This window comes from Sinohyriopsis cumingii, chromosome 3 (assembly GCF_028554795.1).
Source record: "Sinohyriopsis cumingii isolate HCF-2022 chromosome 3, ASM2855479v2, whole genome shotgun sequence".
Classification (NCBI taxonomy): domain Eukaryota; kingdom Metazoa; phylum Mollusca; class Bivalvia; order Unionida; family Unionidae; genus Sinohyriopsis; species Sinohyriopsis cumingii.
The window spans coordinates 69696794-69721622 of NC_142963.1; the positions used below are offsets into that span (position 1 = coordinate 69696794).

At 34.5% G+C, this 24829-nt stretch overlaps 2 protein-coding genes and 1 pseudogene across 9 annotated transcripts in view; 2 read left to right on the forward strand and 1 right to left on the reverse strand.

Moving 5' to 3' along the window:
- Positions 1-9049, forward strand: part of LOC149803052 (uncharacterized) — a 112344-nt gene extending 103295 nt beyond the window's left edge. Inside the window, exons 3-6 of one of the 4 annotated variants that reach the window (XR_016420125.1) lie at positions 795-1268; positions 4207-4293; positions 5355-5436; positions 5706-5841. Coding sequence is in view for 3 of the 4 variants with exons in the window: in XM_089952616.1 (XP_089808742.1) it covers positions 1174-1268; positions 4207-4293; positions 5706-5859 (336 nt within the window). In the remaining variant the exon portion in view is untranslated. Of the gene's footprint in view, positions 1-487; positions 653-794; positions 1269-4206; positions 4294-5354; positions 5437-5705 lie in introns of those variants that run through there. The other 3 variants (XM_089952617.1, XM_089952616.1, XM_089952618.1) reach the window with 3 other exon arrangements.
- The window catches only part of LOC149803053 (uncharacterized), a 30770-nt gene extending 8295 nt beyond the window's left edge, over positions 1-22475 (reverse strand). For 2 of the 5 annotated variants that reach the window (XM_089952609.1, XM_089952611.1), the window contains exons 1-2: positions 22170-22475; positions 14018-14136 (exon numbers count right to left, since the gene is read on the reverse strand). Coding sequence is in view for 1 of the 5 variants with exons in the window: in XM_089952612.1 (XP_089808738.1) it covers positions 12351-12605 (255 nt within the window). In the remaining 4 variants the exon portion in view is untranslated. Of the gene's footprint in view, positions 1-286; positions 376-9183; positions 11731-11991; positions 12235-12348; positions 12692-14017; positions 14137-22169 lie in introns of those variants that run through there. The other 3 variants (XR_016420124.1, XM_089952612.1, XM_089952610.1) reach the window with 3 other exon arrangements.
- Positions 16691-20465, forward strand: LOC149803054 (uncharacterized; annotated as a pseudogene).
- Positions 22476-24829: the final 2354 nt, after the last annotated feature.

A 24829-nucleotide genomic window follows, 5' to 3' on the forward strand; every position in this document is an offset into this window, starting at 1 on the left:
CCAAATTGACATATGTTGAGAAGGTCTCACAAAATCATATATATCAGGTTTTTAACAACACTCTATATATATATATATATATATATATATATATATATATATATATATATATAATATAATTAATGTGTTCAGAAATGAATACAAGTTTTTAAAAAATGTAAGCTTTTGAGCACAAAAACAAATTGTTAAAGGCATACAACCTAAGTAAAAACGAATAAAATTATATAGTTCTTTTTTCAGTTCATAATTACTTATTTAGACGAATAATTATGATTCGTGTTCTTACCGAGGCCGAAATCAGGCTAGTATCGGAAATTATGTGATCAAAAACACGATTCTTCATTATTATCTGGCGGACAAAAATTCGCTGTGTGTCACACCTATATTCGTGTAACCTCTTAGTTGACCTCTCCCAAAGATTAAAATTTGCAGCCATGTGCAAACGCGTGTTTACAAAAATAATGGAGGAAGCAACTAGATAGAAAGCGAAAACTTACAGATTCTGTAAGGGAAAAGAATAAAATAAAGCTCGCTGGGAAAATTATGGCAACACGCGCATAAGTATTGGTTACCAGCATGAACGATGGAATGAAATGAAGTCCACTTTAAGCCTGAAAACTAATCCAGAGGTCACCAAATTCTTGCTGAATAGGTGAGTCACAATTTTGCAATGAACAGCCAATTTGTGATACCGCCATTTATTTCTTATAGTTAATTCTTTATCATATCTTTTAAATTAACATGTTTTATATAAACTGACATTATTCTATTTATCTTGCAATAAAATGTTTCAGCCCTGCATCAATATAGCGTGCACAGAGCATATCGCTTGACACACGTGTAGACCGTAACATGTACTGCTGCTCACGTTTTTGAGGCTACCAAAGGGGAATTAAGGATCATCTTCATTTTCGCAGCAACCATAAAACGTTATTTAGAGGCAAGCAATCACTACTGTTTTTTTAAAAATATATAATGTAAATGGTAATGATTGTAAAGGAAAGTAATGCAATACAGTTGAGAACATTTTATGCATGCAAATTTGTGTAAAGTATATAGCATTATTGTGTCTAATGAAACATTTATTTTTCCTGGGTACATTAGTTATGAATTGAATGGCAGTGCAAGGAAAATGGTAAGATTCATCAGAAACAGAGGAATGTCACAGAAGACATGGTCACAATTTCTACACCTGGGCCAATAGTTCATCGGATACCGATTCCTGCTGTGTCTGATATAACCATATCAGAATTAGATATGGCAGCTGTGTATTACTACATTTTATTAAAGTTTTATGTATATTTACTTGTTTAAAAATGTTTTGGCAAATGCATATCTAAGGAATTTATTTATTGCATGGAAATTTATCATTCTATATTAGTGAAATAGTTTGCAGTTGGTAAAGATTATACATTAAAAAAAAATATGGCAAATTATTTTCTTTCACTTGCATATATTTAGACTATGACTTAGAATAATATTTTTGTTGTAAATTATTTTGCTGGCATTTGTAAACATAAATAACAAAGAACATGAATCATTTGGGGAAAAAAGAGTGCATAAGTAACTAAAGCAGAAGATAGAAAAGTTCCTTGTGTCATTTTTTGCAAATGATATTTGCTTTATAACTAAATGCTCCTCATCATGCAGTGGGTATTTTAGTTATAGGGCCTCAAGGAAGAATAGTCCTTAACTAAATGAGTCACCCTCTGTAAATCAAATATGACTATTATTATTATTATTATTTGTTGAAGCATTATATCTCATTCATTCCCATCATAATAACCATGATAAATGATAATGCTTTGTTCATGTTGAACGAACTGCTACTAAGAGACACCTCCGTATGATAAATAGAACCAAACTAATGTACGACATCCAAGCAAACCTAACAACTTGCTTACCTCCTACAGCAGAACAACTCGATAACTGCCTGCGTTCATTGCTCGACAAACATGCCCCAGCTACCAAGTGCAGAGTATCAATTCAGAAGTGTTCTCCATGGTATAGCAGTGTTAGGGACCAGCTTCGCACTGCTAAAAGAGACCGCCATAAAGCTGAGAGGCTTTGGCTTTCCACCAGACTCACTATTCATAAGCAAATCTATGAAGCCGCTAAGAAGAATGTCACAAATATAGTCCATGCAGCGAAATCAGCCCACTACACTTTTAAGATCATGGAAAGTTCCAGCTGGAAAGAGCTCTTCGAGATTACTAACAAGCTAATGTCAAGGAACAAATCAACACCACTTCCAACTACCTTCTCTCCAGTCGACCTTCCGGACATGTTTGCGAATTTCTTCCGTGACAAAGTACAAACCATTAGAGATAAGCTTGACACCACAATTTCAATTGACTCATCGTCACCATACAGTTGGGATACAGAATTTGAGCGGCAACCATTAGCAGCATTTGAACCTGTCTCTATGGATTTCGTACATACAATCTTTATGAAGAGTGCACCAAAGTCATGTGAACTTGATCCAATTCCAACATCACTGCTACTTGAGTGCTTAGATCCAGTATTGCCTTCACTAACTGATGTTATTAATACCTCTCTCTCATCCGGGGAATTCCCATCATTTTTCAAAACTGCCATTGTAAAGCCTCTGCTGAAGAAACCAACACTAGACCATAACGATTTAAAGAACTACCGCCCAGTTTCTAATCTCCCATTCAAATCAAAAATCTTAGAAAAGGTTGTTCTGTCCCAGCTTGTGTCTCATCTGAATTCAAACAGTCTTGTTAGCAACGTACAATCTGCATATCACCCATGCCACAGGACTGAAACTACTCTTCTAAAAGTAGTTAATGACATTCTCTCTGCGTTGGACAGCAGAAAGATTACAGTCCTCACCCTCCTTGATTTGTCTGCAGCATTTGACACAACAGACCATGATATATTACTTCACTGTCTCCAGCATGTATTTGGCATTCATGATACAGCCTCACTGTGGTTCAAGTCCTACTTGGTCAACAGGACACAAATCATATCTGCAAATGGAATACACTCCAGCCCAGTTGATCTATGTTGTGGTGTTCCACAGGGGTCTGTTCTTGGACCTGTTCTCTTCATTCTATAGACTCAGTTGCTCTCAAGTGTTGTAGATCATCATCCAGTGTCTCACCAATTGTACGATGATGACACCCAAATGTACAAATCTAGCCACCCAACTTAAGTTGATTCTACCGTCCAAGGTGTAGAGAGGTGCATTTCTGATGTGAAATCATGGATGATATGTAACAAGCTGCAGATGAATGATGATAAAACTGAGGCCATTCTGATCAAAACAAAAAGACTTTCTCATTCACATCCTTTACCTCAAACAATAAATATCAGCAACACCAACATTAAATTCACACAATCAGTACGAAACCTAGGTGTTACTCTGGACAGTACTCTCACATTGCACCAACATGTCATGAACATATTCAAGGCTGCATATCTTAAGCTGAGATGCATCAGCTCAATTCGCAAATATCTTTCAGTTGATGCCACTAAAACACTTGTGTGTTCATTAGTACTTTCAAGACTGGACTATTGAAACTCAAATCTGTCTGGTTCAACTCAATATGTACTCCATAAACTTCAAAAAGTTCAAAACACAGCTGCTCGGATCATACTTAGAATACCACGATCAGAGCACACCTCCCAGCTGCTCTGTACCCTACACTGGCTATCCATTCGATCCAGAATCAAACACAAAATTTGTTCTCTGTGCTACATTTCACTGTCGGACTCTAGTCCAACATACCTATCTGACCTCACCCATGTGTACTCACCAGCAAGATACTTACTCCTCTTCTGACAATCGTATACTCATTATTCCCACTATCAAAACAAAGTCATATGGACAGCATTCTTTTGCATACCAGGGCCTAGCAACGTGGAATGAATTGCCCACTGAACTTAGACACAAAGAAACAGTGATCCCATTCAATATTGCTCTCAAAACTCACTTATTTCGACTGCAAGAACAAACTTAAAGACCTAAAAATGTTTCCTACCTTAAATATTCTTAGCATGTTTTTTATGTTTTCTAATTTCATGGTGTTTGTTTTTGTAATCATATCATAATATATTTTTTTTATATATCTTATAGGTGTTGTCTAATGTTGTAAAGCGCTTAGAGCTTCTAAAGATTAGGCGCTATACAAAGTCCTCATTGTATTATTATTATTATTAATTTCAAAATTTTGTTTTTAGGGATTCAGCCTTGTCTGGAGTTGAAGAATTTCAGGAGAAGGAAAGTGTTATGATGGGAAAGTCTACAAGTTTTATCAACCCATTTAAGTAAGTATACTAACAGCAATAATTGTGATACATACATAAAAGTAGAGTATTTGTGTAGTAAACTAAAAAAACAACCATTATGATACATGCATGATATATGTAACCTAACTAAAAACAATGGTATATATATATATATATATATATATATATATATATATATATATATATATATATATATATATAAGTGGATGGTATTTGTGTATGAATGAGAAAGTTGCTCCTACAAAAGCTTTCTTTTCTCTACAAGTTACAAATGTGTAATTACAATATATCTGAAATATAGTATAAATGCATAATTGAAATCATGAAGATGGCTGTCATAGAAAGGAAATGAATACACTGTATTATAAACACGAACCACACTAAGGCCATAGATAGGGGCCATCCATTTAGTACATACACGTGTGTGTGTGCGTGTGTGTGGGGTCTATTGATATGTACATACGCATAGGAAACGGGGGGGGGGGGGCAGAACCTCGATAACAATTTGTCTAATATATAACCTGTTTGACAGGGTTCAGTCGGCATTTTTAATTATAGTGGACACTAGACAAACTTGTTAAAGTTACGTAGCTTATTTCTTTCATGCAGCCAGACATTCAACGTCAGTGGACTATCGGTTTTATTAAACACGTTAAAATTATTAATCCTTGATCATTTCTGCATGGATTAAATATAGGCCGTTCTATAGAATTTGGGTGGTGGTGGTGCGGCAAGCATACGTACGCAGGTGGGGTGTGTAAAAAAGTATGCATGTGTATAGGGATGGGGGGGGCAGGAAGGGGCCAAGCTTTGCCAGATTTTTGCGTACATACCAAATAGATGGCCTCTGAAGAATTTTCTGTTTTCACTTACCTGTCCAACTGATCTAAAGAGCAACTGACTCAAAATGATATTTTTCTGATTTTTTTTAATCATACTTTTTCTTTTGAAAGTAACAACTTTCTCATACCTGATGTGCTTTCCTACACACAAAACAATTTCTAACAACCTACCAAAATTTGAAAGCTTAGTATGAGAGAGGGGAATGAAAATTATTATGTTTTTTTCTGGTCTTACAGTGGAAGTTTCTGAGAGTAACTTTGAAGCAGATGACCATATGTCAGATGAAGATTATAAGCCAAGTTTAAATCTTTCATTCAGGTAATGAAAATTTTAGTATCTTCAATAAAGAATTTTTATGTGATTAAAATATTATCATGTATGTAACTGTGTAACAGATAGTGAAAGATAATGAAGCTACTATCATACTGCCAGATAATATCACTGGAAATGTTTTTCATCAGAATCTCTGAATATTTATATGAAATCCAACAAATATTAGATTTGTATATTAAAACTTCATAAGATATAACGTTCTCTTCTTACAGCATTTTATGAAATATCATAAATATTTCATTTTTATCTTTAAGACCAGACAGTAACATTTGTTTGGAAGATGCTAAAGAAGAAGACACAAATGATGAGGATGATGATAGTGATCAACCAGAAATAGAAGGACCTGATATTTGGCGTATTCATACTGTGAAAATACCTTTAACTTTGTTGGTGACAGTACTTTTATAGTTTATTACAATGCACTTCTAAGTCTTGTAAGATTCATCAGATTTATCAATATTTCTTTTACTTTTACAAAGATACATTTACTCCATTACCAGCAAAACTGTTAGATGTGCTCTTAAATGTATCAGAGTTTGCAAACTGGAGGATGTTACTCACATTATATTACTATACATGTTGTCATCATATCAGTTAAGGTATAAACTAATGTTCCTGAATTGTTAGACTTGTTTATGCAGACTACTGGTGGTCATACATATATGTTAGCTGTTAATGTCAGTGGGTTCACATTTAGTAAATGGCAGAATAAAAATAAACATAGGTAGGTAGAAGTCCCTATTTATTACACAAAACTGTCACACTAAATATAAAAAAGAACTCTTTATGGTATGTAAAATAAATCAGGTTTTATATGTATCTAAAGATTTGTGTAAATGGACATTGTGCCAAGAAGTGGTGTTCACAACCTCTGCTGAATAGGCAACTATATGGTGGTGATTTACTTTTGACATCTGCCACACTAATTAATGTCTGGCAGTACCTTTCAGAATATTGTCATGTTTTTAAAATTTCTGAAGCTACCTATTTTAAGTTTTGACATTTCATAAAATTCAAAGGACATATTTAATTCCATCCATTGACCAATATTGGATTTACCATCAGGAACACATATTACAATCATTACATGGAAAGGAAGTTGTAATTCTTGGTAAGTCAAATTTCAGTTAATATAGCTAAACCTCAAAGTTATCTGAAACCTATAGCTATATGCAAGATATACATGTCCTTTAAAATTCCAAATATCACGAAAACACCTTTAACCCAAGTAAAAAAACATAGCGATTGGTGTTGTTGTATCGTCATGTTCAGCACTTGGTTTTGATATCAATTGTAATCAGTATTATTGCTCAAAGATGAACAAAGACAAATCAAGGTGTTCAATGTGCTTACCTTGTTACTCAGGATCTCTTAACATTATACAAAATATTTTGTATCTCATCTTAACACTTTGACTTGAAATCTGATCATTCGGCTTGTAAGCATATTTTGAAATTTTGGTGGGAAAATGAAATTTAGGTGGGGAAAGCTGGATTTCAGCATTTAGTCATTAATTTCAGGCTAAATCCCAGCTCTCATCATTGGTTACTCAAAAACAACATGGCAATTGTTATTATAAGATAGCTATTATTATTATTTATTACAAATGCTTATATGAAACTTAGGGCCAATACGAACTGCATCCTGGTATTATGGGGATGGTAGAATGGACAGCCCTGGACATTCAGCCCAGTGCTGCACATACATAGTCATGGAAAATTCCAGCTAGAAAATTTTGTGCATCATAACAATGGACAAAAGAATGACAGACAGGAAAAGCACAAACTAAGAAAAGGCATGCTTTGTAAAAGGGTTGAATTTCTTAAAGAAATTAAAATAAAAATTGTAGATGTCATCACATATTCACATTTACAGATTACTGCGCTGATGAATAAGTTGGCTTTTGCTTAATTACTCTGATATAATGAAATGATCTGAATGTATGTGCATGTTTATTTTCTTGATAAACAACAAATATAAATTATGATAAAAAATTTTAATATAAAAAATGTGATGTATCAACATGTACTGAATGCTGGCCAGAAATATACATCATCCTGAGTAATACCTAATACTGAAATTCAATCTAATGCCACTTCATGCAAATAATGTGTATCCCTCTTTCATTATGTACATGACATTTGAATGATAATGAACTGAAACTCTAATGTCCTTTGCCTATCACATTAATGTTGGTTTGTGCTGCATGCATGCACTTACAGTGATCAATAGTGTTAGGTTTACATTAGAAAGATAACCACATTCAAACAATCACAATAAATTACATTCAAACAATCACAATAAGTTATATTCAATCACAATAAGTTATATATATATAATCCACATTACTCATAACAGGTTATATATTTGGTAAATTTGGTATACTGACAAACAATTTTGTGACCATTGACTCCTTCAAGTAAATTTGTTGTGCATAATTATATATACTATATATATATATATATATATATATATATATATATATATATATATATATATATATATATATATATATAAAGTACCTAGCTACCCTAATATTAAAACTTATGCAATCTGAAACACACATGGGGGTGGGGGTTGGGCGTAAGTACAATATCTTTTTCTGTGCAGTAGTTTGTTTAGGTGATGTACTAAAGTTTGTCATTGAGTAAATGGTAATCACTTTAGTCAAAAGCATATAAACCAACACAGGATAATAAAATATCAATGTAATTTCTATATAACTGGCTAGTATTTTGGACTGGGATGTCTGTAATCAATCTGTTATAGTAATGGTAGACTAGTTCCTCATATAAAAGTCAGTTTTATGACTTTTCTGGAACAATGCTCTTATCATAAACTGTGTAAAATAACTCTCCATTAATGTAAAGATGGAGATTGATGGACAAGTCACTTCTCGATGCAATGACAATGACTTCAGCAGATAGGTCCATCTATAAATTTAAAACAAACTTCTGAGAATTATATAATATAGTAGCAATAGTTATAATGTGGAGAGAGAAAGAGTTTTCTGTGTATGCCATAATTATTCTTAGATGATATGTATCAGTTCTTGATGCCTGACTATACTCTTGAATTAAAGTTATGTCTGTACATGCACATTTGTAATTATATAAGTTTAGTAAATTTCATAATATATAACAGTTAGTTTTACAGTGTATGAAGTTGTGTACATTCATTAGGGTTTTCATATAAAGGGTATTATTATTTCTGTGGTGAATGAACACATTTGAAAGAACTGAAAATTTGATGCTTTAATTGGTGTCAAGTATGTTTGATTTAGTTGTAATCAGATGGCATTTGATGCATATATGTGATATAGCATTCAAGGTCGCTTTTGATGAACTAGTATTTTAGTCTTAAAAATTTATTGGAAGTTTCCAGAGTCATTTTGTTTGTACTGAACTGCCATAGTTAACGAGCAGTATTATACTTGATAGAATAGTATCATAGTGTTTGTAGTTCTGTTGATATTTACAAACCGATCTGTATTCATGAAACACTACAATAAGTTTTCCTTTCTCAACTCAGTATGAATATTCATTATTTATCATTTGACTTGATGTGTATATGCAAGAATACAATCATGTTCACCCTCTACTGTTGTGCCTTACATCCTTTGCATCCCAAGACAATGATAGTCAACTTTAATTCTTCCTATTTTTTAAATAAATTTTCTGTATAATACCAGTAGTATAATACCAATAAATGGTCTCCTCACAGTTGCTTTTAAAACAGAGCCATACATATAATCATTCTTTGGTGGATAGATAGCTAATAAAATGTTAACAAAACTTGTTCATGCAAAATAAAAATTGCATAATACAAAGAAATGCTTTATACAACTTAAAACAAAATCACGAGTTCCTAAGAAAGAGAATCCTACCAAGAAATTAATATCTAAAATCAGGTACTAAATATCTAATATATTTAAGGACAAGTATTCAAGTAAAGATTAAGATGTATGCCTAATAACAGAATTTCTCACCCATGTGACCAAGAAATCTAGGAGTTTTGCTAATGTTGCTTTTCTTATCTCAGCCTGGCTGTCTACTTTTAAAAAGAAAAACCCTTGTTGTCTTTTGCTTTGCCAGATGGAGTATATATATATATATATATATATATATATATATATACACTCCAAGAACTTTGCTCATAAATCAACTTTTGCAACATTAGCAAAACTCCTAGATTTCTTGGTCACATGGGTGAGAAATTCTGTTATTAGGCATACATCTTTGAGGGCCTCAAGGTAGATTAGTTTTTAGCTAATTGTGTTACCCTCTTTAAATAAGGTCATTATTATTATTATTTTATTATTATTATTAACTTAGTTTCTCCAACTTTGTTAACATACCATACAAAATATTTTGAGACAGATACACATACAAGAGGTTGATCTATTTGGCAGAACTCCAGACCCACAGGCAATACATATCACTGGTTAAAACAAACCAAATTCTCTCAAGAACTACTGCAAAGCCAGCTACAACAAGAAATGTGTTATGTCAAACTTGTTTTTGTTTCTCTTCAAAACTTTTCAAACATCTGAATCTGCCCCATCTGAGATTGCAAATGAAAACTTGTGCACTCACTATTTCAAAAGATTTCCATGTAGCATACCACTACATTAAAAATAGCTATACTTGCCACTTTTCCAGGACAGAAAATATAAATTTCTAAGTAAGTCATCAATTCAAAATCTCCTCGAAGTCATTACATACCTATTTAGAACTGTGCACCAAGCACTGTACTGTACGGTATCATGCTGCTTCATACCATAGAATGTTTTCGAAATTGATGAAAGTTAAAAGTTAGGAGTATATAAGCTATTAATTACTTATTATTACTTTTATAGGACATCCTTTAATTAAATGTCATAAGGTCTCACTGGGCAGTTTATCTGGTGAATTTTCATCCGACAAGGACATACTGCAGAAAAATGAGAATAATTTTACACTGAATATACAAATAAAAACAAACTAATGATTTTTGTAGAAAGCATACATGTGAGATTTTGACTGAGGCAATCAGGTTAATTCCTATTGCAACTGGTGGCTTTTATACTGAACCAACACTGCCACCAACCCCTATTTTGAATATTTTCCTGTGACAAGGCAGCTAAAAGAATCAGTATGTGCCTTATGCATGAATCAAGTTCACTAGTACTATAACAAATTAGCATACTTTTCATCACCCCTCAACCATCTAGATATTTAGATATTTACCTCTGTAGCAGACACATGTAAATACGTAAGACAAGTTGGCTGCTCATTTGCAGCCCAAGTTATGCATTTGATCTCCAATGCTCGTCTAACTGTGACGGGCAGTCAACAATAAGCCAACCCAATTCCAAGCCTAACTCAAAGTAAATCTCAACCACATTACAGATTTAGCTTCTGTGTGAATTTATAAATGATATGCTTGTGATGATTAGGTTCATGCCTTCTACCTTAAAATTAGGGAGGTGTCAAAATACGAAACTATCTAGTGAGACCCAATACAGCAATAATATCAAATGTTTTTATTTTTCTATTTTCTAATGCATGAACTTGAGTAATTAGTGTTGACAGGTCACCCAATTGCCCTCATTCATATATTTGTATCAATGTGCTGTATTTATACATAATAACACATTGTTCCTGATGCTTATTGTACAGTACTTCCAACATGTAACAATTATAACTCTCTTCTTTATTTCCTTTTTCTAAGAGCAGCATATAAAGCTATATTATATTTAGGTAATTATTCTTATTTTAATACAAGAGTACAATACCTGTTGACTTTATATAAAGTGAGAGGCAATAATAGTACTTGCCTAATATGTGTTGAATCTGCTAACTATATTACAAAAATGCAGGGTTCTTTTAATTGGAAAAATTGGGTGAGAAAAATAATCTAAGTCAGTTTTTGTACCAAGACAATGAAATCCCAATCTTTGATTGGGATTTTCTTGTCTTGGTGCAAACCCCAATATAGATTCTATTATTCACACATCATATCACTGGAAAGATCACCCAAGTCTTCCTTGAGTAAAGCCACAGTACTGGCCAAAACAATCTGGGTATTTATCCCTTATATGCCATACACAGCAGCTTGGAATGACACGTCTGTTGCCAGCACCAAGGTATCCATAAGTCCATAAAATAAACTGCCTATAAGTAGCATGCCTTTTCCCCCCAGTTGTAATCGTTATCTTCTTCTGCTGCCAGAACAAAATTGCCTATACCTCTGTGCAACAAGGAGCACGACTTCGTCTAAAAGAACCAGGTCGAAGTCCTGGAGAAATTATAAAAAATTGTCAGTATAAAATATTCCAAAAAGATAAAAGCATTAAATGTTCTGTGGGAATGATTCTTCTGTTATGTAATGAAGCAAACATATAATGATAAACAAGTGTTTCAATCAGCTGCTTAATTCACTAATAGTAAATTATAAATAACAAAAATGTTAACTCTGGATGGGCAGTTGAGTCAGATTACAGTCACGAAACTTATAGAAAGTAGAACTACAAAGACAATTTACCAAAAAATTACTTACAGGAAGCCTTGAATAGCAGTTTGGCATTATTTGTTTGCAGCACTGCTTTTCATCATCAGTTGGCATTTCACAGCAGTTACTACATATGCACCAACCTGGTGATTCACCTCTTGGTCTTGGATGGTATCACTGTTCCTCCGTTGATGAGCCATTTATCACTTCAAAGACTATGTTGGGGTGTTTTTGGCATATTCTAGCCTAAAGTTTATCTTTTCCTTCCTTTGTCATTTTGGCTATGTGTTCCTATAAGAAATGAATTCAACAATTAAAAAAAAAAAACTGACAAAAAAATAAATCATAAATTTACAAGTCTTAATAGAAAAGCTAACTGTAATGGGTAACAAAAATCATGTTTACCTTCAACTGATGATCCCTGGCTTCAGCTGTAGTAGCCACTTTTGTCCTGCAAAGTGATGGTCCTTGATTTCCTCTTCCTCTCCTTTGCCATGTAACTCTTCTGCTACCCCTACCTGACTCCATTCCTGTACTTCTTCTACTTGACTATCTTCCTGTACCCGTTCTACTAGACTCCCTTCCTGTGCCCCTTCTACTAGACTCACTTCCTGTACCCCTTCTAGTAGACTCCTTTCCTCTAATACCTCTTCTTCAAACATCTCTTACTTGATGTTGTTCTGGGCTGTCAGTACTGTTATGAAGTGATGATGTCTGAGATACTGATTCACTTAGTGTTATCAGAAACCTATAATTAAATCATATGTGATAAAAGGCAGAAAAATCACAAGTTTTTCAATTGTAATATGGGGGGGGGTATTCATTTTTATTTTTAATTGCACTTTTTTCGAAGCTAATATTTTTATTTTTAATTGCACTTTTGTCGAAGCTAATACTTCTATCACATAACAATGTACCACATGTTTCTAACTGACAAAGCCATGAAATGGATATTTATTTAGAATGGAACTTGCCCACAACACTATTATTATTATTATTACTGAAGCGTAAAAACAAATACGTAAATCACATTGAGTATTGGATATGTGAGCCTGAGGTGGTGATGCAAATTTACAAGATAATCAACTTCATTCTGAGCCAAAGAGGCGACTTTAGCGAGATCTTTTAATAGCGGTTCTGACTGCAATGATACAAATTATCATATTTTTATTTAGTTTATCTTGCAACGTAACACACAATCTCACAAACACGACAAGTAATGCAGAATGGGAATTTTAAGAATTGCCCCTTAAAGGAACCCCTTATCGTCATGATACTCCATCATATTGCCTACTTCTTGTAATTTATTATATACAATGAGAAATCTAAAATCAATACATATATTGCGCATGACTATAAAGAACTAAGGAGAAGGACAGACGAAGAAATATGAAGAATAAAGCAATAATTACATCAAAAGAAAAACACATTTACCTCGACTTCCATATTTCTTGACACGCGTCACGTGACACTGCGACTTCGGGTAATATCGGTAAATTCCGTTTCCGCATAATTAATTAGCAATCCGTATACATGTGACTAGAAAATCATTGCATTTTCATTGATTAAACTGACAGCTGTACACTTTATGAAGCTGAATGACGTGTAATTACTCATTATTTGTACTATACTTTTCATAATATCATTCATTTGCAAGAACAGAAAAAGTCGAAAATCTTAGGTTGTATGCCTTTAAACAATAGATGGATAGAGTAACAGACAATATGCATATCAGTACTATAGTGCTGTGCTGACTTTGTCAAGCAAGATCTCAATAAGGCAAAGATGAAGCATGAAAATGCCAGATCTTCGTGATTTGTACTGTATACCTATATATTTCACTTACTCCAATACCACTGTATTTTCGGACATCCTTTCTAGCTTTCTGCCCTTTTCGCAAGCTAATCACAAGTGGATCCTGTTCTATTTCATCTGTGACAGAACAGGCTGTATTGTCCTCATCACAAGTCGGTGAACCACAATCTACTGTTGATGGTTCACATCTAGATTTATCTTTTTCCTCATCATGTGGTGGTGTAAAGTTTGAAATGGATGCGGATTTTAGTTCACTAACCTGCTGCTCAAATCATTTATTCTTTAATAGTCTTCTTCTTTTCCTTCTTGATTTGACTGCTGATGCACTTCTCTTTCTGTGCTTGGTTTCAAGGGGCACGTCTTCCTGTGCATTCATCCCTGTATGAGAAAAGCAGGTCAACCATACATTTTCATAAAGTTACAATAAATGCTAATTATACCTAAGAAAATGAAACTTCTGGTGGTTAAATTCTCAAAACAGTAAGATGAAGGGTCAGCAGCAGTTGCCAGTCAATCTTTTTACTTTTCCAAAAGTCTACAACACAGTCTAGTACGTATACCCTTCAAGGTTTCTAAATACTTCAATTAAAAACTATAACTACAAAATTTAATATATTTTGAGCTTCTAAAAGAAAGTCAATTTTATTTAGAATTAATAAGACATGACAACAGGCACTGAAATTCCTGTACAAATACACCATTTCTGCAGGTCACTGGGTAATTTTCTGCAAGGTATTGTATGTGATACTAGTACAATGTTATACTGTTGTCTTATCCATCCGTTACGGCAATTCAATTTTTAAGAAAGAAGAACATAATACCAGTCAAACTCATAATGTATTCCTGAATTTTACCCACAATGACTTGCAAAATGGCAGATTTGTACAGGTATTTCAGCAACTAGCATCGTCTGCCATACAATTTATACTTCTACTGACATTCATTTACCTGCTCAAAATAACTGAGCTCTCATCTTGTCATCGTTTATTATTTTTATTTATTGGGAGTAATTTTTACAGAACTGGAATGGTATACTTATTAAAGTTTTCTGAAATGGAACACAAGTTCTCTGCAGAATTTCTGATAACAACAGATAAAAAATGTTCCTTATTATTAGTGTCAACTTTGAACTATGAATTTTATTATATTAAACACAAAAAATAAAATAACACTTCCCATGCAAGCAAACATCACAAAGTTATTTCAAGTCAGCAATATATTTTTTATTTGAGAATGGTGTTAATATCAGTATATGACATCAATAGTGCTTTAATTAAAGCGGCATCAATCAAACAGCTTTTGCCAAGTCACTTTATATAATAATGTGCATACAATTAAATAATACATTATAAATTAAGCTGTTGAAAATAATGGTGCTCTTTGTTTTATTATATAAGGTTTATTAAATATATAGGTAAATTTTACATTAATCTACTTTAAAAAAAAATTGCAATAAGGGGCCATCCATTTAGTACGTATGCAAAAATCTGGCAAAGCTTGATCCCCCACCCCCCATGCACATGCATACTTTTTTGCACACCCCCACCTGCGTATGTACGCTTGACACCCCACCCCCCGAATTCTATAGAATGACCAATATTTAATCCATGCAGAAGCGATCAGGGATTAACAATATTAACGTGTTTGATAAAACAGATATTACACCGTCATTGAATGTCTGGCTGCATCAAAGAAATTAGACCAGCAAGTTGTTCTCCACCTTTTTTTTTTGTTTGATTGGCAGTGGAGACCAACGTTATTCTGCACCAATTGTGCTGAGACGTCCGCGCTATGTGACTTCGGATGATCGGACTGCGTGCTATTAATTAATAAATTTATTTAGAATAACCTTTGTATCCAGACAGTAAGTATAATCCCTCTTATAATGATCCACAGCGTTAAATCCTTTAGAACACACACTTTTTTTAGTATAAATCCCTGTCAGAACAGAACACCTGTGTATTCATCGGCTGTTGACCTCAGATCTGAATTACCCACGCATGCGTGTAAAGCAGCATCACCACGAGGTAAGAGTAACGCGTGAAAACCATCTAGCGAGGCATAGATCACTGGGAATTTACTGATGCTTGGGTGGGAACTGTGTCATTACGGCAGAAATTTAGGAGATAGACAGTGAGAGAGAGACGTCATGTTAGAAATGTGAGATAGAGTGAATGATAAATAAATTGTAAAAAGACCACAAACTGTATTCAGATGTGAAAATATGCTACACAATAATAATAATAATAATAATAATAATAATAATTTATTATTATTACTAGTGGTAGTATCTTCAATCATATTTAATAACATTTACAATGGTATAAATGGATTTTATGACATACTACATACATATTTACATATTAATACTTTACATTACTCATAAGAAGAACATGATTATTATGATGAATATTATTAATAACATTTGCAATGGTATTAATGAATACATACATACATACATACATTACTTAAAATTACATATAACATGATTAGTATGATGAACTTTATTAATAACATTTACAATGGTATTTATGAATACACACATACATGCATACATACATATATGCGTCTGTTATAATTTTACACCATAACTTATAACATATGGATAATGTTATATTTTAATCAAAAACAATAGTTTCTTCTTCCCTTTTTACCACTGGTCTTCAAAATTCCTTGATAATTCTGTCCTATGTCTCTTTATCCGTGGAGGAATGATACATTTCAATACTGACTATAAATCATAGTACAGTGAATCACATACATATATTAAACACAGCATTTAATTAGTTTCTTAAATTTCACACCATAAATAGGCTATACTATTTGCTGGGACAATGTTGGTCTACAGTTAAAGGCAAGGCATCATACTAGGAACCATGGCAACAAGTACATGATTTGGGCCTTAGCATATGTAGCAAAGAACAGAGTGAACACCATAATGTACAAGGAGGCCTCTGATGTGAGAAGAGCTGTAGATCTGCCAATGTCCACTTATTTTCCTTCTCGAGAGGAGATACAAGCGACCAGGGATAGAATGGAAACTGTGGTGACTCGAATCCTGACTGAAAATGTCCAGTGCCTTTATCCACTGGTGGACCTTATTTGTCATCATATTGATCACAAACATTGGTCCGAATCAAGGCATAAAAGTGAAGTAGTATGTACTTGCCTGATATTTATACTAAATGCCATTATCTTATCACGATAATAACAATAATCTCATTCAAACGATGTACTGTTCATTTGCACTGATGTATGTTCAACATTGTTATGCTAGTGCCTACAATTTGTCCATGTTTTGGATTAAACGTTTACATGAAGCAGTTTAAACAAATGTACTTTTGTGATCTGAGGAGATATGTGTGCACTTAGTTTTAGATTTGCAATTGTTTTTCTTTTCTTACTCTGATAGGTTGAAAGTAAGAGAGTGTGCGTATTTATTTTGTGGCAAAAATACAACAATAGCAAGTGGAGAAAATTATTTTTGTCTCAAACGCTTTAACTGCATACTCTGTTATAAAGGCTTGGTATAAGTACAGTAATAAAACTGTGTTCCATTTCACAGTTTAATATTAGTGTGATCCCAGAAAATCCTTCAACAACCACAGGTGTTATTAGGATACTGGAGCGGCTGCATGATTATGTTCCAAGAAGAGATGATAATCATGTGTATCCCATAGTGTGCTGGGGGGATGGCCTGTCTTGTGAAAGACACATAGATGCTCAAAATGCAAGATCCAGTGCTGGGAATCCTGTACAAAGATTGGAGGGCTTGGTACCATCACCTGGAGAATTTCACAAAAGAATGCTACTGCTTCAGGTAAAATAATACACATCTATAGCTTGGTTTGTACAGCTTTATGATGGAGATTCTATTATTTCAAAATTATCCGTATTCTATTTTTTTGCACAAGTGATAAACATCAGTACCAATGTGCTTCACTTAGTCAAAATCAGTATCAATGTACATCATTGTTAAACTAATAACAGTTTTGGTCTTATCAAATACAAAGATATCTCCTGACAAACTCAAAACCGATAAATGTGGATGCTTAAGTTTATGTGGTACCATCATGGATAAAAGCACACACACACACACACAATATATATATATATATATATATATATATATATATATATATATATATATATATATACACACACACACTCTCATTCTCTATCAACTAGGACACAATGGACATGCTCTTTGATGGGAAGAGTGCAGCTGACAAGGGAACGTTGTTTCATTTAAAAATTGTTTTTTAACCATCGTTCTGTTTCGAAACACGTGGGATCCTGTTTCGATTATGCTAGTGAGTTCCTCAACTTCGTGACAGATGGGTATTTAGTGCTGGCAGCGATGCAGGTTATAGGGTTGGACAATCTTCACGATGACATGGATGACTTGGATGATGAGGACAAAACGTCGTATCTTAAAGAAATATGCAAGAAAGTGGTGGACATATTTTGGGAACCAATACCAGAATGTTTGGAGCAGACCACAGCTCAAGAGACTGGGCGAGATAGTTACCAATACTGCATATGTAAAGAGGGTAAGTAGATTTTGTTTGAGCTAGTTAACTAACATTTTGGATCTTAAGGTAAAACTTACATTGATTTAAAATTAGGGACATTACATGACCAGATGAGTGGGTGTGCGGTGACACATGCAGGAAAACTGTAGATGAGAAGATTTATTGTGTGTGCCAGTCGGTCAAAGAAGAACCAATGGTCGAATGTTCCAATCAGCACTGTGACATCAGTGCTTTCATGTTTCATGCAAAGGGATTAAAGAGCTTCCAGATAGTGGAAATAACATAATGTATCTCTTCATTAATGTTCATCTCATGGAACTTGATCAATAGAAAGGATATGGCATTATCTAAAATCATACCCCAACTATTACTTTACAATAATGGTCATATTGATGTACTTAGAATTTTTTTTCATATTCCCAGTTTTTATGTAAGATACATGTGTTTTCATTTCCAGACGAAGAATGGTTTTGCTCTGAAAATTTTTGCAAAAAGATATCAAGAAGGAAATCTAAGAAAGGGAAGAGCAAGAAAGACACTGTAAGTGAAAAGGCTGTCGACCGTAAATTTGAGTATACAAAGACAATTCTCATCAGAGGGATGGAAGATAAAGAAGAGATGCCGTCAGAGAAAATGATGGCCCATCAATGGTGTCCTTTTGGAAGCAAGACATGGTCAAATTCCACAACAATAACCACAGAAAATACTTTATCTTGGGGCATACTCTAATTACAAGTAAGCCATGTTATATTTGTTTAGAGCATTAATGTATTTATATGTTAATTAGATCAAGCTAACTCCATCTAACATCTATGAAGGAACAACCTATACTGAAGCCTTTTATTACTGTAATTATTCTATATTAGTTCATTATCCCAGCAACTATAAAGAACAAAATGGTTATCCATGATAAAACACATACAAGAAAAATCCACTAAATGCTTACTTGTTCATAAAGTAATTTGTAAAAAATTCCTGCATTATATTTTTGGGGGTCCTTTTTTTGGCGGTACTTAGTGTTTGCTTTAGGTTTACTGTACAAAAAATATTAAAAAGTCATGTGAAAAATAAATTACAAAAGTTATGACAAGTGTTTAATTGGATGTTACAAAAGTTCCACAGTAAAGATTATATCGGTTCATTTATTTAAAAACAAGTCACCTATATTTAATATAATTTTGGAACATCAAGGAAGTGACAGCTGAATACCCATTAGGACTATATCAGAATCATAAGATGCATATATCAAATATTCTTAAGAAAATGGTTTTAATTTAGTGTGATCATTCTGCGGTAGTATATAACATCTTTATTTCATTTGTGGGTCAGTAACAGTAAATTTGTATAAGAATCAGTTAAACAATGAGAAAACAGTCTTAAGTAACAAAGCAAATTAAATTCTTGCAGACTTATCTGGGTGCGCATCAGAGAGAATGCAGCAAGACTTGATGTGGAACAGAACAGTTAATCTGCGAGGAGGTGCCGGAAACAATGATGAGGTTGACCTAGACAATGAATTTTTGAACAAGGAGTTCAAAGGTAAATCATTTGATAACGGAATTATTATTAATCGTTTTAAATTGGAAGAATTGTGTCTATAAATATATGAAGTCTTAGTATATGCAGTATTTTGTAATTCGTGGAAATACGACTTTAACATGATGTTCTTGGTGTCTAATATATTATGTGTTCATTAATTTGAAAACTACCACATAATGTTAATTTTGGAGGTTAAAATATTAATGCTGACTTTTTATTATCTTTATAGAAAGCTTACGATCGGCCGGTCATCAGCTGAGTGACGCCACTTTGGACAGGCATAGCAAGTTGGCTGATGGGGTTGGCCATGCTCTCGATAAAATATACTCTACAACAGTCTCCGAAATGGAAAGTTTCCAGACAGGAAAATCAAAGTTTTCACGAAGAAAGGATATTTAAACTTTTGTCAGAGTACTGAAGGATGAGGAACTCTTAAGAGAAATCCCTGGAAGATATCACAGAGCTGATCAGAATTTCATTAGCAAGAATAAAGAACCCAGACATATACATCTCGCACATAAACAAATTATCACGCAAATCTGACAAAAGCAACAAAATTATTGCTAACTCACATGTCAATTTATAATGTATGTATGTATGTATTCATAAATACCATTGTAAATTTTATTAATAAAGTTCATCATACTAATCATGTTATAAGTAATGTTATTTGTTAATATGTATGTATGTATGTATGAATAAAGTTCATCATACTAATCATGTTATAAGTAACGATTTGTTGTGCGAGGGATTAAAGTATGAAGGAGAAAGTTTATATTTGCAGTCAAAACAGGAAATGGGGAAGTGAGTCGGATGTACATGGTCTGATACCAGCAGTGCGGGGGAATATTTGATATGAAAAGGATCGTTAATATTATTATTATTATTTCAGAACATACAGTGCTGTATTTAATGTTTGGTCCTGGTTGGTTGAAGAAATGGGAGACCAAGTATACAGAGGCAAAAAATCAGCAAAGACACGTTTGATTGAAATGTATCATTCTTCCACGGATAAAGAGACATAGGACAGAATTATCAAGGAATTTTGAAGACCAGTGGTCAAAAGGGAAGAAGAAACTATTGTTTTTGACTAAAATATAACATTATCCATATGTTATAAGTTATGGTGTAAAATTATAACAGACGTATATATGTATGTATGCATGTATGTTTGTATTCATAAATACCATTGCAAATGTTATCAATAATATTCATCATTATAATCATGTTCTTCTTATAAGTAATGTAAAGTATTAATATGTAGATATGTATGTATGTCATAAAATCCATTTATACCATTGTAAATATTAAATATGAATGAAGATACTACCACTAGTAATAATAAATTATTATTATTATTGTGTAGCATATTTTCACATCTGAATACAGTTTGTGGCCTTTTTACAATTTATTTATCATTCACTCTATCTCACATTTCTGACATGACGTCTCTATCTCCTAAATTTGTGCCGTAACGACACAGTTCCCACCCAAGCATCAGTAAATTCCCAGTGATCTATGCCTCGCTAGATGGTTTTCACGTGTTACTCTTACCTCGTGGTGATGCTGCTTTACACGCATGCGTGGGTAATTCAAATCTGAGGTCAACAGCCGATGAATACACAGGTGTTCTGTTCTGACAGGGATTTATACTAAAAAAGTGTGTGTTCTAAAGGATTTAACGCTGTGAATCATTAGAATAGGGATTATACTTACCGTCTGGATACAAAGGTTAGTCTAAATAAATTTATTAATTAATAGCGTGCGGTCCAATCATCCGAAGTCACATAGCGCGGACGTCTCAGCACGAGTGGTGCAGAATAACGTTGGTCTCCGCCGCCAGTCAAACAAAAAAAAAGGGGGGAGAACAACTTGCTGGTCTACAAAGAAATAAGCCGCGCAACTTTAAAAAGTTAGTCTAGTGTCCGCTAAAATTCAAATGCTGACTGCAGTCGAACAGGTTACGTATTAGACATATTATTATCGAGGTTTCACACACACCCGTTTCCTATGCGTACGTACATTATCAGCAGACACACACACACACCCTTACGCAAGCGTACGCATCTGGGTTAACTCCCTCCCCCTCCATGCGTACGTACTAAATGGACAGGATACCTGGCAAATAATGAGAAATATACTTTAAACAAATGTAAATATCACTTTTAAATCCATGATGAAACTTGTTAATATTTAAAATGGTCAGAATCAGCCTGGCATTAGGTGCAAATAAGTCCGTAATTTGGGCCTAATCAGCCAGCATTCTCTCACTCCCACCCCCACCCCTCGAAACTGCGAAAGATTATATTTTGATAAGGATACTTAATGTCCGGTTACCTCGCTATGTTGCATGCAGCATCGGAATGTTGAACAGTGTTCTGTTTTTGTTTCGGCAACAACGTTGTAAACAAACATTCGTAATGATGCGAATAAACGTGATTCTGGTGAAGCGTATTTTATCACAGACTATCGTAACTTAGCAACTCAGCTGCCGCAAGGCGATATCTGGCTCATGCGCAGCTCAGCATCCACAACACATGATTGTAATCCAGCCAATCAATCCTCCTCGTGTAATTAGTACGGTATTTGGCGCAGATTTCAACCGCTATTTCAAACTGCCTAGCCATAAAAAAAAAGAATGTCCGATGACACTGGTCAACAGTGAAATCATTACTGACTTGAAAAGGCCCTAATCTGTAGTATTTTGGTGTGCCGAACACGAATATAACCGTGAAAAATTTGTATTGGCTCTCGTTTTGAAGATATTCATATACCTCATTTTCTATGTTTCACTGTGTAAATTTCTCCAGTAGGACTGCAGCAACATCCAGAATAATGATGTAACATTGCATAATACCATCATGCTCACATCATCCACAGTTGATTGCATCATTTTCTGATGCAATGCAATACTAATGCCATGCGACTGCTGAAGTAAGTTGACGTCAGCAGTGTACTATACATGTGTAGGCCTATTATACTAATGCCAGGCGGCTGCTGAAGCTGACGTAAGCAGTGTACTATATAAAGCCCAATCAGATAGGTTCAGCATTTAAAATATTTTAGACGTTGTGCGAGACAGTTCAAGCTACTGTTACATAAAACTTATTATTTTATCCATTTACGTACAATAAAGAACAGTAATGCCTCGAAAGTGTGTTAATACCGCGGACAATTTTTGCTATATTTGTGGGGAAGTGACATTTGCCAACCAGAAGAAAAGTATCAATTCTCAAGTGAAGAAGGCATATCATCTTTACTTCGGATGCAAGGTTGGTGACCAAGACAAGCCTTGGGCTCCGCATATATGCTGTGCTACATGTACAACACAGCTTTCACAGTGGTTGAATTGCAAAAGGTCATCAATGCCGTTTGCAGTCCCAATGGTGTGGAGAGAGCCAAGCAACCACCTAAATGACTGTTACTTCTGCTTGGTTCCTCCTCTTTCCGGCGGAATAACGAAGCGAAAGAAGTCGAGAATAGTCTACCCAAACATTCCGTCTGCATTGAGACCAGTTCCACATGGTGAGGGACTTCCTATTCCAGAACCTCCAGCAGAATATTCTCTTGATTCATCTGACGAAGACAAAGGTGAGTCGACCTGTTCTTCTCCTGGTCCATCAGCATGCAGTGATCCAGATTTTCACTGTGGTGCATCATCAACCCCACACAGAATAACACAGGAAGAACTAAATGACCTGATTCGTGATTTGGACTTATCAAAGAACAAGGCAGAATTGCTAGGATCAAGACTCCAACAATGGAATCTTCTAGAAGAAGATGTCACAATTACTGCATATCGAAAGCGCCACCAGCAATTGGAGCCTTTCTTCAGAAAGGAAAGTAATCTGATATTCTGTCCCGATATTGAGGGCCTCATGAATGCTTTAAAAATCACTCATGACCCACAAGAATGGAGACTATTTGTGGACTCTTCGAAACTGAGTCTCAAGGCTGTGCTTTTGCACAATGGAAACATTCTTCCATCTATTCCAGTAGCGTATGCTGTCCACATGAAAGAGGCATACGATAACTTAAGGCAGCTACTGAATTCCATTGAGTATAACAAGTACAGCTGGCACCTCTGTGGTGATTTGAAGGTAGTTGCCCTTTTAATGGGACTGCAGCAAGGATATACAAAATACATGTGTTTCTTATGCGAGTGGGATAGCCGAGCAAGGGAAATGCACTACATGAGGAAGGAATGGACTCACAGGCAGAATGTAGCCATTGGAGAGAAGAATATCAAACACCCAGCTCTGGTTGAGGCTCAGAAAATCTTGCTACCACCCCTTCACATCAAACTAGGTTTGATGAAGAACTTCGTGAAAGCCATTGACCGGACCTTGCCAGCATTCCGATACCTGCATGAAAAATTCCCTCGACTCAGCGAAGCAAAGATTAAAGAGGGAGTTTTTGTGGGTCCTCAGATTCGAGAGCTTTTCAAAGATGACCGGTTCAACAACTTGCTGGAAGGTGACGCGAAACAAGCATGGAATGCTTTTCGCCTAGTTTCTACAAACTTCCTCGGAAATGTTAGGGCAGAAAACTATAAGGAACTAGTAGAAGACATGTTGATGAAGTATAAGAAACTTGGCTGCAATATGTCTCTAAAGATTCACTTCCTTCATTCCCATTTGGATTTCTTTCCTAGCAACTGTGGTATTGTTAGTGATGAACACGGCGAACGTTTTCATCAAGATATCGCAACAATGGAACAAAGATACCAGGGAAAATGGTCCACTACAATGCTGGCTGACTACTGCTGGACACTCCTCAGAGATGCTCCCGAACAGCTGTACAAGAGACAGGCGAAGAAATCTAAGATGTAGTCAATGACTTGATTTTTTATAGGTAGGCTATTACAGTTGACCTTTTACTATTGGAATGCATTTCGTTATGTAAACATTAATTTCTTGCAGATTACAAAAAAACTAGAGCCAATTTTGCAATTTGACTGTCATATTCGTGTTCAGCACATAAAAATTGATAAGAAT